This window comes from Paramisgurnus dabryanus, chromosome 12 (assembly GCF_030506205.2).
Source record: "Paramisgurnus dabryanus chromosome 12, PD_genome_1.1, whole genome shotgun sequence".
Lineage (NCBI taxonomy): Eukaryota > Metazoa > Chordata > Actinopteri > Cypriniformes > Cobitidae > Paramisgurnus > Paramisgurnus dabryanus.
The window spans coordinates 15,330,226-15,343,848 of NC_133348.1; the positions used below are offsets into that span (position 1 = coordinate 15,330,226).

At 37.4% G+C, this 13,623-nt stretch overlaps 1 protein-coding gene across 7 annotated transcripts in view; it reads left to right on the forward strand.

Moving 5' to 3' along the window:
• The window catches only part of sash1a (SAM and SH3 domain containing 1a), a 292,094-nt gene that overhangs the window by 227,695 nt on the left and 50,776 nt on the right, over positions 1 to 13,623 (forward strand). For all 7 annotated transcript variants that reach the window (XM_073811407.1, XM_065255958.2, XM_065255959.2 and 4 more), the window contains exon 2: positions 82 to 210. In XM_073811407.1, coding sequence (XP_073667508.1) covers positions 82 to 210 — 129 coding nt within the window. The remainder of the gene's footprint in view (positions 1 to 81; positions 211 to 13,623) is intronic.

Consider the following 13,623-nt stretch of genomic DNA (forward strand, 5'->3'; position numbering starts at 1 on the left):
ACTGTACGTTACATTCCTACTATCCTGTCTCATTCTCAGCTGTGCAAAAGGTTGTACTCACTCAAATCTCTGTTTGTTTAGGACGGCTCTCTGGGTAATATCGATGACCTGGCACAAGAGTACTCGGAGTACTACAACACATACTTCAGCGACGTCAGCGATCGGATGGAGGAACTGCGAAAGCGGCAAGTGTCTCAAGAGCTAGACATGGTAAGTTCAGCTGTACTTAAAGTTTGCTTTACACATACCTGCCTTTCTACGGCTGTGGGTCTGTTGGTTTTCTATGATTTTATTACTCAATCCCCAATTTTCGCCACATACTTTCATCATGAATTTGATTGATCTTTGCCATCTGTGCTTCTGAAGTCAGATGAGTTAATCTGGCAGTCATCAGCGTAGTTAACACATAATTTTCGGGTCAGGTGGAATTCTGCAGATGTTTTTTCAAGTAGCATTTTGTTTATATTCTTTAACTCCTTAAGTGGCGCCGTCCCGTGAGCGGGACACCTGACTTTACTTCAATATTTTGCATGTAAATTCTTATCAAATCTTAACAAACGTTATATTGTAGGAAAGGTCTAAGTCTCTAGAATACATATTTCAGCAGTGTTTTAAAAAATAAATTGTGTAGGAAGAGTAATTAATTTGTTTATGAACAGAGTGCACTTAAAAATAAATTATGCTCTGCTATGTGTCACTGCCCCGCCAGCGGGACGCCTACATTTACTTCAATTTTTTGAATATAAATTCTTACCTAATCACAACAAACTATATATTATTTGAAAGGTCTAAGACTCTAGAATACATATTTCATCAGTGTTTTATAAGATAAATTATGTAGGAAGGGTAATTGATTTATAAATAACAAAAGTGTGCATAAGAAATTGGTACTGCCTGCAGGACTCTTGCATTTACTTCAGTATTTTGCTAGTAAATGCTTTCCTAATCTTGACAAACTTTATATCTTTGGAAAGGTCTAAGACCCTAGAATACATATTTTTTCAGTGTTTTATAAAATAAATTACATATGAAGATTACTTGATTCATAAATGACAAGAGTGTGCATCAAAAAACTATCATAACAAGAGATGAAAGCTTTGTCACATAAAGTTGATACACACTTTTTTCATTCAAGCTCTGGTTTTCAGGATGAAAGTAAAAAAAAAATATATATGTTCATTTGTAAAAAAATACACTTATTTAGTTGCTTTGCAATAAGCCATAATTTTTAGGAGTTGCTATGTTAGTAGTCCTCTGGTTTCGAAGAGTCCGCCCACAAAGTATCATATCCAGTAATGCAAATGCAAGATAGTCTCAGTAGCCAAACAGAGCCGTTACTAGGGCTCTGACTTCAGCATCAGTTAGCCAACAATTGCATTTTGTTGACAAAACACTATCCAATAGAATGCGCAGCACCTTTTGTTTATAAACATGCCCAGCAATAAGCCAGAACACACAGACTGCATTCTCAGTCTTCACTCACAATCAGAAGATGGCTTTACCAACACCTAAAAAGCGGTACACACTTTTAGAAGTAGTGGAAGAAGTCTGCAAATCGAGTGATGAAGAGGAACATCATCAATCCAGCAGTGATGAGTCTGACATGCTTTTTCCTGATAAGGAGATTTTGGATTCAACTTCATATCAGTAAGTTTTTACATATTTTTGCTTCTTATACAATCTTTGCTCATTTTAGTTAGCTTTTAGTGAGTGGAAATGAAAATAGATAGAATTTCTTGAGTTCACACTTACAAATAAGTAATCAGGCAAGTGTGAGGGGTGTGAATGAGCTGACTACCTAGGCTTCAAGTCATGCTAGTCACGTGGACACACTGATTGTTGACTGCTGATCACAATTAGATGATGGTTTGGTAGATTTATTTGAATCTCCTGAACTTTGTAAGTAAAACATTATATGTGGATGTGTAAATATAGAAAAAATATTTACTATATGTACTATATTTGATTTGTAATATATTGTTACAATAGGAATGAAGATTTCGGAGAGGACTCTGATGAACCATCAACTTCCTCAGCAATGCCACCAGCTACCACAGCTTCTCGCTTCAGCGGAATTGGAGATAGAGGGAGAGGAAGAAGCAGAAGGACAGTGCAAACCATAGACAGAAGACAAACCATAGACAGAAGACAAAGCAGAGGAAGAGGACAAAGCAGAGGAAGAGGACAAGGCAGAAGGACTGTGCAAATCACAGACAGAAGACAAAGCCGAGGAAGAGGACAAAGCAGAGGAAGAGGTGTATACAGAGGAAGAGGGAGACAGACCCAACCCGTTACTTCCACTGACACTGATGGACCAAGATGGCACACCAGTGATGAACCTGATGTTTCACCACCTGATACAGTGTTTAGACCAGCTCGAACCCCTGGCCCTCAGCTCATATTGACGGAAAACTATAGTCCTTTAGAGTTGTTTCAGCTGTTTTTTTCTTCGGAGACTTGCCAGACAATTATCCGCAACTCCAATGCCTATGCAGCTGAACGTCAGGGTAATCAGGCAACAAGAGGAACCAGAAAACCATGGGAGGACATGTCCCTAAAGGACTTGTACTCCTATCTGTCACTGGTCATCTATATGGGTCTAGTAAAGCTTCCAAAACTGACAGACTACTGGAATGGTTCTAGACTTTACAAAATAGGCTTTCCTTCCACAGTCATGTCATCCAGGAAATTCCAAGCAATATCATCAACACTTCATCTAAGTGATCCCAAAGAAGATGCTGAGAATTTGACGAAAAAAGGGACCCCTGGCTATGATCGACTTGGAAAACTAAAGCCAGTCTATCACCAGATTCAAGACGCCTGCAAAACTTACTTCCACCCACATCAAAACATCTCAATAGATGAGAGGATGGTCGCGTCCAAAGCCAGGATAAGTCTAAAGCAGTACCACAAAGAAAAGCCCACAAAATGGGGTTACAAGTTGTATGTTTTGGCTGACTCCCACCATGCATACACATGGAATTTTTTTATTTATGAAGGAAAAGCCCCTGAAGGAGAGTGCGAACAAGGCAAGGGACTCAGCTACAAATCAGTGATGACGCTGATTGACAGTGGGGTCTTAGGAACAGGCTATAAACTATATGTGGATAATTTCTACACCAGCCCGTCATTGTTCCAGGACCTCCGTCAAAAGGGCTTCTGGGCCTGTGGAACTATTCGCAAAAACCGGATAGGCTTCCCAGCAACCACCATCAATAAGCTGCCCAAAAATTCCCCCCGCGGGAGTATGCGGTGGATTCGACATAACAATCTTCTGTTTGTTGAATGGAAGGACAGCAGGGAGGTGCTGATGTGTTCCTCCTTCCATTCAGCCAACGGAGATCAGACCGTACTAAGAAGGGTGAGGACAGCAGAAGGAGGATGGACAGAACAGAATGTTTACATTCCAACTGTGGTGTCTGACTACAACAAGTGAGTCTAATTTATTCGGTGTTGTTGTGTAGAAATTGTGCAGATATGTTTATACATTATCTACTTGACTATGTTTTCCTTTATATAATAACAATTATATAATAATAATAATAATAATTATGATTATTTAGATTTGAATTATTTCCCATTATTTTTCATACAGAAACATGGGAGGAGTAGACGCCTCTGATGCCCTCATCTGCTATTATACAGTGCTACACAAGACCAGAAAGTGGTACCGCTCCCTGTTTTTCCACTTTGTGGATATCGCAGTTGTGAATGCGTTTATACTCCACCAGAAGCTGGCTGCATTACACAACCAAAAGCGGATTACGCAGAGGGAATTCCGTGAAGCACTGGTTCTGGAGCTTGCAGACTGGATGCCCCAGAATGAAAGCTGCTCCAGTTCTGCTTCGTCCACCTCATCTTCTGTTCCCACAGAAGGACAGTCAGGCCACATGTGCCACAGGCCAACATTCACCACTGAACCAGGGTTAGATGAAAGAAGAAGATGCCATGTTTGTCATCGAAAAACCTCTGTAAAGTGCCCTGCATGCAATCTGTTCTTGTGTTTCCTGCTAGCACGAGAGTGTTTCAATGACTGGCACAATGAACTAAATTTGTAATAATTGTTATGGAAAATTCAATTGTAAATAGTTAATTCATATTTAGAAATTAAAAAAAAATTGTAAATAGTTTGTAAATTGTTGAAAATTGAAAAGTGTGTTTTCTAATAGGCTTTTTCTATGATGTTTCTAATATACATTTCAAATAATTTCTTGTTTTGTTATAATGATTCTGTCCATTTGTCATTTCTTATTGTGTCTATCTTATAGGACAAGTAAAAAAAACTTAAAAAAGCATCTCAGTGTCTGTTGTGGTGTCAAATGTCAGATCCAGAAACTAAGTGTTAAAGGATAGCCCCCTGGTGGTTATTCTGGTATAGCAGCTAAAAGAGTCACAGGAACTCCATTTTTTGTCATATCAACATCAAACTTTGTACAAATCTTGATGAGACTTGGGACTTTGACTTTATAAAATTTCTAGGCTGAAATATATATTTTTTTTGTATTTTTTTTAATAAAAGATCATTATGACATTTTTATAGTTTTTCATAACAATAATCATAAACTAAAATAACTTTTCTAAAAAACTTTTTTTTAGTAATTTCTTTTCATAATAGCAATCTGCCAATTGTCTTCTTTCAAATAAGACCAATCTTAGGTCTGTATTCCAAAAAATTCATGATTTATAACCATTTTAGTTCCAAGAGTGCATTTTCATGTGTAGGCTCAAAAAGGGCTGCGCCACTTAAGGGGTTAAGGAATCTTATTTATGGAGAAAATTCTTGAATCAGCTCATTCCGTATAAATAAATAAAGTGATTAACACTGTTTAATCCAGTTGCTATTGCATTGTTTAAGTCATAAAACAGAGCAGTTGTTTCTGTTCCAAGGATAATGAACCACAAGCACAGCTAATCACAAAATTCTCTTATTTAGTTCATCACTTCATTGTACAGAATGGCCATTGTAGACCTATGAGCTAAGAGAGGGAAACGGTTGTCTTAATCCATTACAAAAATGAAGACAAATGTGTTGACCCTCTAGCCTCTCTCCATACGTGTTTGGATTGTCCACGGTTCTGTCAGTGCTCTGTGTTTCTCTTCTGCGTCTCAAAGCGTCTGTGTTCTCAGGGATGTAGGGTAGTGGGCCACCCAAGGTTGCTAAGAAACCGCCGGGCTCATTATAACATGCAGCTGGGCTTGGCAGAGTCCAATGAGTGGATTTAGAGAGCATGAAAGAAAACATTCGGAAAGTCATGCTCAGCTGTGGTACTGGGCTCAGACAGGAACCAATCAATCTCTGTGTTTGGGTAACAGTAGGTACGCTATTGTTTAGGATTGTTTTGCTCATAGAAGATACAGACACATGCGATGCGTTCTGGGAAAACCCGTCAGATGTCGCGCTGAAACGTTTTCAGAAAAATAAAAAATAAAATTTGGGTTTCGTTAAATTATTATCTTGTCTATCATCTCTGAATATATCGAGGCAAAATTCACTTGTTTAGTGCAGACAAAAATGTATTTAAAGTAACTTACAATGCCAATCTGAAAATACTGCGTTTTTAATGCAATAGAATTTGCCTGGACCGGCGGAGATGCAAGACAGCCGCCCATTGCTTTTGCTAACTTAACAGTTCACCTATAAACCACCTAACATGTAGATTGAAGGCGTATTAATTAGTGCTGTGTTCAAAATATCGATACGACGATACATCGTCATGGACGCCTGACGATGCGCGCATCAATACAGCACCTTCCGTATCGATTCGGATGTACTTTTGAAAGTAACGTGACGAATTGCTGTTGATCCGTGATCCATATGGAAAGGATGCATGTGTCCCACGGAGTACGTAGAGTTAAAGGTGGCGGGGTATACTTTCACTTTGCGTGTCTGTCTCGCTGGCGCATGTGTCTGCATAGTGAGCCGCGTACTCGCGCTCTCTCTCTCGCGCACGCGCGCATTAAAGTCAATGAGTTCAGTATGAAAGCGCAGATATCTTAGCCTATACTACTGCATAGGGCTTTATTAGTCATGCTCTTATAAAACAGTACTAACGCATTTGAGAAGAAACACGACATTCAAGTGTATGTCTAGAGAAGAGATACAGAGCTACTTCAAACTATAACTGTCACATTAATAATTTGATTTCTATTAAATAGTATTAAGTCTGACTGCATGTTTATAGATATATTCATAGATATAGAATAATGAGAGACAAGAGTAACTGTGCATTCAGACCGGCACCGGCGAGAGCGTCAATAAAAGCTCTGGCTGCCCTGACAACGACGCTAAAGAAAAGTTGTAGTGGACGCTCTGACGCTCGAATGCATTCTCTGAACTCCTCTCAGGCGGAGGTTTCCGCCTTCGGGTTTGTTGCCGGTGAACATTTCCGCCTTCCGATTGGTTGCCGCCGAACCGCGTCATATCTCATTACCATAAAGTTGAGCTGATTTCAACTCTTCTCGACGCTCACGCTGTACATGACGCGCCGCGCCGCTGCTCGCCGGAGTTCGCCGCCGGCTCTCATTGAAAATGAATGACTTCCGGCCACTTTGACGCTCTTGCCGGTGGTGGTCTGAATGCACAGTAAGGCACCATCTTTGTAAAACTGCTTTAAAAAAACATAAGTTAAGTACTAACTCTGGGATTTTAAATATTTCTAATAGCTAATAAATGAATGGCAAAAACACAACTGTTACAACACTGCTTATTCAATGTACAATAAACAAATAATAATACAAATTATAATAATAATGTTACTAAATTCTGAACAAAAATTTAATTCAAAATAGTCTTGTATCGTGATGCGCATCGTATCGGGATACGTATCGTATCGGGGAATTGTTGGCGATACACAGCCCTAGTATTAATGCACACCTCTCACCCATCCTGTATAGACAATGGCCCTCAAAGTTTTTCAATAAAAAAGTTATCGCAAGATCGCAGAGCACATGAGAACAACAAGTCTAAATAATTAGCTGCTCACTTTAATGATCATTCCTTCCAAAAAAACGCAATTATGCGATCGCATAATTGAATGCATAATCAGCCAAAGTCTGCATATTTATACAGGGGTCGCATTTTTTAAATATGCATCACTTTCGTCACATAAATTGCAGATTTATGATCGCAAAATATGCGGGGCTTGCATTATTTTATAATCCCCGCATTTTTGTAGCAAAAAGTCATATATATTTTAGCAAAAAGTTGAAAAATGATGTATTCGTATGGAAGAAAAATAATGACAAAAGTTTTTGAATTAAAATAGCCTGTTGAATTGTACTACCTGAAAAAAAATGCATTGTATTAACCGTACTTGAATTTTAATGCATTGTATTTTTATGTTTTTGAATTAAAACAGCCTGTTGAATTGTACTACCTGAAAAAAAAATGCATTGTATTAACCGTGCTTGAATTTTAATGCATTGTATTTTTAGGTTTTGCATTTTTAAGGGCTGAAATTCAACATGCGTGTATATTTTCTGTATTAAAAATTCAATAGTCCACATTCACCTTTTAGATTTCACTTTAAAATATTCGGTCTGTTTAAAAATACAACGTAAAATATTCAGCAGGCAAGTTTCAGTCCATTTAAATTCGCGTCCAAAAATTCAAGTCCAAAAATTCAGTCGTACAGATTTCAACATTTAACATCCGGGAACTGCAGGAAAAGCAGTAGAGTACCGAGTATAATCTCATCTGCTGTTAATCGATCTGGCCAGCAGGTGGTGCACGTGTTCGCCAAAACTTTGTACATGTAAAATGATTTATCCACTGCAGTGATGAATGTTGGCTTATGTTCAGTTTTAGTAGAACAACTGTAATACACTCATACAGAGAGTGTATTGTTTGGTTATGTTATTGACAGGATAACGGTTTTTAAATGCCATATAAATTAAATAGGGCCTTTCTGCCTGCTATTGGCTTCGTTTCTCAAAAGCTAAGTTGATTGTAGATTTTATTGGTGGCAATCTACCATCTTCTTATGCCTACGAGAAACGGACACGTTTTTGTAATTCGTCACCTCAGTTTATAAACCATACTCGGATTATTGAACTGTTCAAGTTACAAATTGTGCGCGCGGATTAATAAACCATACGCACAATTAAACAATCAGTGCTCTCAGATTTTCAATCCATATCCACAAATTCATAAACAATAAATAAACAGTGCACACGCTTTCGCAATGGTTTTGCAAACTGAGTCCACTACCGCAGAGGTCCCCAACCACCGGGTCGTGGACAAGTTGCCACCGGTCGCAAGAACATCCTGAAAAAATGTGTATAATAGCTACGTTATAGTTTAATCAGGTGTTTTGTCCTTTACGAGCCGACTTCAAATAACATATCAATCCACTTCTATACAGGGCCGCGCTCTCTCTTTTTCTTTCTCTCTCTCTCTCTCTCTCTCTCTCTCTCTCTCTCTCTCTCTCTCTCTCTCTCTCTCTCTCTCTCTCTACCAGCGCATCGGCGATCACATTGCTGTCATTAGAGTTCAAGCATACAGTACTTCTAAAACACAATCGATCAAAGAATTGCAAAGGTATGACTTTATGAATAAAATGAAGACATTCATTTGATATCGCAAATGAAACTAATTGCAGGCGCGGAGCTATGGGCGGGCCTGGGCCCGCCCAGATTGACAGCTGGCCCGCCCAATCAGAAATGAAAAAAAAAAATAATACTCGGGACGTCGGGGTAGCGATTTTGCGAGCCCTGCATAGATTTGTTTTGTAGAAAGACTTTCTTTAAAGTGAATTTCGTTTTGTATAAATTGTATCTTAATATTAATCAATGTTTAATCAAACAATTGCCTCGATTTAATAAATAAGAAGCAAACCAAGAACGTCTGTGGTGTGGATTATAGTGAACCCACTATATTTCCGCAGCCTATTCTTTCTGCTTTTAATGCATTTCTTAAATGAATGTCTCAATTACACAGTAGGCTTATAGGTTGTTATGATAGGCTATTTGTTGCTAAAAGCAATAGACTATATTGTATAAAGTGTAGCAATAAACATGGCGTGACTTAGTGTTGAGTTAGAGAGCTGGTAGGCTATCAAACAACATCACTGTGATCAGATGTTTCCTTTCTATTTTTTACCCCGCTGTCATATTTGTTGTGTGTTTATGTTATTGAGAGGAAAGCGCGCAGCACATATTTATAACGTATTGTTATTCAAAATACGTTTTCCACTTGCTTGCAAAAAAAGTTCTCAAAGTGATCATGGCTGAAAGCTGCTCGGGAATATTTTTTTCATTAGAACCATATAACGCAACATTCAACTTCTTTATAATAGTTTTTAAATAGTTATCAGGCTTACTTATAATTTTACTGTTTTTAACATAACATGCAATAGGTAAAATACACCATATGAAGTTGTATCCATGTCTAACTGTCCCGGGGCTATGGCGAATTCCTGTCGGGCTACAAAGATGTATCTGCGCCCTGCCCGTCGGAGGAAAAAATATTGTAATGGGTTTGCATTCTCTCAGATTTAGTTAGGTAATTATATTGTATGTAATTCGGTGTCATCTTGTTAGTTATTACTATCCCCACTAACAAGTGAAACTGTCAGGAAATGAAGTGAAAGCATAACTAAACCCATTATTCCTTTCGTGTTCACGTCTGAAATGCGCGCTCCTCGGCTCCGCTCTTTACGAGTACCCGCTTCTTATGGTCATCAAAAAGTATATTCAATGTTTATTTATTTGTCATTTCGTTTAACCTCAGAGTCAAACATTATTCTAGCAATTCCCTTTTTCTTTCTTTATTTAGTAAGTTAACTTAAATATGTGAGAACGAAAATATATTTTTAGTGATTTGTATGAAGAGAATATGATGTTAGAAGCTTTATTTTATAACACAAAATAGTGACTGCTCACTCACTTGCAAAAATTATTTATTATAACCAACGTATCGGCAAATAGCCTTCGTCAAGGTATGTGTTCGCTCAGAGTGAAGCTTCATTTTAAGCATTTAGTAGCTTAATTTATTTAAACAGTTTTAATAGGCTATTTTAAAAAGTATTAGGTTTTTTGTGTTCATTTATATTTCTTGTCACTGTGTGCAGGTTCTTTTTTGTAGGCTATATGACAGCCCAATAATTTTTTTAACCAAAAAGGCTTAATTAATGTCATGTTGCATTACAATTTAAAGTATATCAATAATGTAAAAAATGTGACGTGCAGTTCGGGTGTTCTCACCAATACGCTTGTGATTCCTGAAGTTTTGACGAATTTTATAGACTTGTTATAGTTTCTTATTCAAAAGTGACACCCATAGATTCAGGTCCACCCGGACTTAATCCATGCCCACCCATATGTCACGTTCTGCATCCGCCACTGAAAGGGTGACTTCAGATGATGAAATGTAACCATTGATTTTTTTGGATGCTTTTAGTCACCAACAAAAATTCTCACAGACACAGTTACATCTGTGCTATTGTAGTTTGGACGTGTTTATTATTATTCTGTAATATGGAAAAAATATAAATAATAAAAAAAAATGTAGGGGTTGTCCTCGGTATTTGAAAAATCTTGGCTACGGCCTTAATGACAGCAATGTGATCGCCGATGCGCTGGTAGAGCGAGCGAGAGAGAGAGAGAGAGAGAGAGAGAGACAAAGAAAAAGAGTGAGCACGGCCCTGTATAGAAGTAGATTGATATGTTATTTGAAGTCGGCTCGTAAAGGACAAAACACCTGATTAAACTATAACGTAGCTATTATACACATTTTTTCAGGATGTTCTTGCGACCGGTGGCAACTTGTCCACGACCCGGTGGTTGGGGACCTCTGCGGTAGTGGACTCAGTTTGCAAAACCATTGCGAAAGCGTGTGCACTGTTTATTTATTGTTTATGAATTTGTGGATATGGATTGAAAATCTGAGAGCACTGATTGTTTAATTGTGCGTATGGTTTATTAATCCGCGCGCACGATTTGTAACTTGAACAGTTCAATAATCCGAGTATGGTTTATAAACTGAGGTGAAGAATTACAAAAGATTGCCACCAATAAAATCTACAATCAACTTAGCTTTTGAGAAACGAAGCCAATAGCAGGCAGAAAGGCCCTATTTAATTTATATGGCATTTAAAAACCGTTTAGTATCCTGTCAATAACATAACCAAACAATACACTCTCTGTATGAGTGTATTACAGTTGTTCTACTAAAACTGAACATAAAAGCCAACATTCATCACTGCAGTGGATAAATCATCTTACATGTACAAAGTTTTGGCGAACACGTGCACCACCTGCTGGCCAGATCGATTAACAGCAGATGAGATTATACTCGGTACTCTACTGCTTTTCCTGCAGTTCCCGGATGTTAAATGTTGAAATCTGTACGACTGAATTTTTGGACTTGAATTTTTGGACGCGAATTTAAATGGACTGAAACTTGCCTGCTGAATATTTTACGTTGTATTTTTAAACAGACCGAATATTTTAAAGGGAAATCTAAAAGGTGAATGTGGACTATTGAATTTTTAATACAGAAAATATACACGCATGTTGAATTTCAGCCCTTAAAAATGCAAAACCTAAAAATACAATGCATTAAAATTCAAGCACGGTTAATACAATGCATTTTTTTTCAGGTAGTACAATTCAACAGGCTGTTTTAATTCAAAAACATAAAAATACAATGCATTAAAATTCAAGTACGGTTAATACAATGCATTTTTTTTCAGGTAGTACAATTCAACAGGCTATTTTAATTCAAAAACTTTTGTCATTATTTTTCTTCCATATATTCACTTCACACATGCGCAGCCATGTCCCCTGTTGTCATGGGAATGTTAGGAAGTGACGTAATTATGCGACGTGAACATCAATGAAAAGCTGCAAACAGTTTTTGAAAGTTCACGCAGATTTAGCAAGTTCCCACAATTTTTGCAAGTTCCTGCAATTTAATGGCAATAAAAAAATTGTTAGAAAACGTGCCGCAAGATTTTTGCCCGCAGCAATCACAAAAAAACTAAGCGTTTAAATGGAAGGACTGAATGATCAGGTCAATCTGATCAATCCTGGTGATGTCGGTGCCCTAAACTATGTTATAATGGATTGTTTCAGGATTATGAAGCTAGCCATGCTATTGTCACCTGCAATATGCGTGCTATTTTAATATAAGCTACAAAGTAAAATAGTCATGCCTATGCCCATGATAAGCAACATAAAACTTCACTAAAAGTAATAGTGAAATGCAATAAAGGGAATAAATGGTTCAAATAATATAATAGCATGATAAATGTTTGTTCAAATGTTGTGTGTTCTTTGGGTCAAAGTATTTTTAGTCTTTTACCCCAGCAAAGTGACTTTTACTTGTAATAATGGATTGTTGTGTTTTAATTTTCGATTCCTCTCTCTTTAAACCTGTTTTTCTCAAAATTCCATTCCTGACAATCAGAGTGATTAGCCAACAGTGATAACCATAACTTTTGTATTACTTGAGCTATGAAAGAAACAAAACCGATTTGAAAAGGGCTTGCATCCAGCTTTTTCATATGGTATCAAATTCTAAAATCTGTAAAATTTCACCATGTGATGGGTTTTCCCAGATTGCATCACATTTCTGTTCCCTATGTCCAGAATTGTTATACCAAATCAGAAAGAAATAGTTTACCCAAAACTGGAAGTTCATATGTGCTCCAAAAAGGGAAGAAGAACAGATCTGTTTTTAGGTGCGTGAAACAGAAGAAGAAAGGATGGATTGAAACGTCTGCTCTTAGAACATTTTTTTTATAACCATATGCACCTTTTTACTTTTTTCACATTGCATATGTAAAATAAATCCTTTTTTGGTCTGCCTGCATGTTTTTAGTGTGCGGCTCCACACCCTACTCTGTGTGAATCATTTTAATACAGGCCTAAGCACAGCATGACGGCCCACTGTACGGTCCCACCTAAATCAACTCTGTGACTCAGCTGTGTTTATAGAGTCACAATTCATTTTAATGGGGGATTTTGCAAAATGATACATGAAGGTACAAAAGCGTGTACCTAAAAGGTGCATAGTTGTTTCCTATGGTACACATTGGTACTTTAGAGGTACATACTGGTACCTCAAAGATACATAAATGGTACATATTAGGACTTCTTTAAAAAGGTACTGTCCCAGTAACAACTTTTTAAAAAAATTATGTGTGCAAGTGTTATCATTGTTATTATAATTAGAGCGCTATCTTTTATCCATAATCTAATCTGTTTGCTGATGTTATGCTAGTTATCGGCACTTTTCATCACAGTATTGCAGAGTCACGTATATAGAGGTTAGACCTGCTTTGTTTTGGAACAATTTTAATTACAAGAGTAAAAACGCTGCCCTGTTTGGTCTATAATTTAAGTTACTTAACGCCAACTTCTTGTTTATAAAACTGCTCATACATATGGTATTGAATACCATTAGATACAACCTACAGCTAAAGCACACCCATATGGATTTGCAGCACTCTTGCTTGTGTTTAAATTGTTGCAGTTCAAGTTTATTTTTACTACCTCTGTTGACTCCCTTAAAGGAATTCTTCTTTAATTAGCAGAAAGTTTAGATAACAGCTTGTGCGGCTAACTAATGTACAAGATAAAGACTATGCAGAGGGATCGCTTACAATGATTGTGAGCACT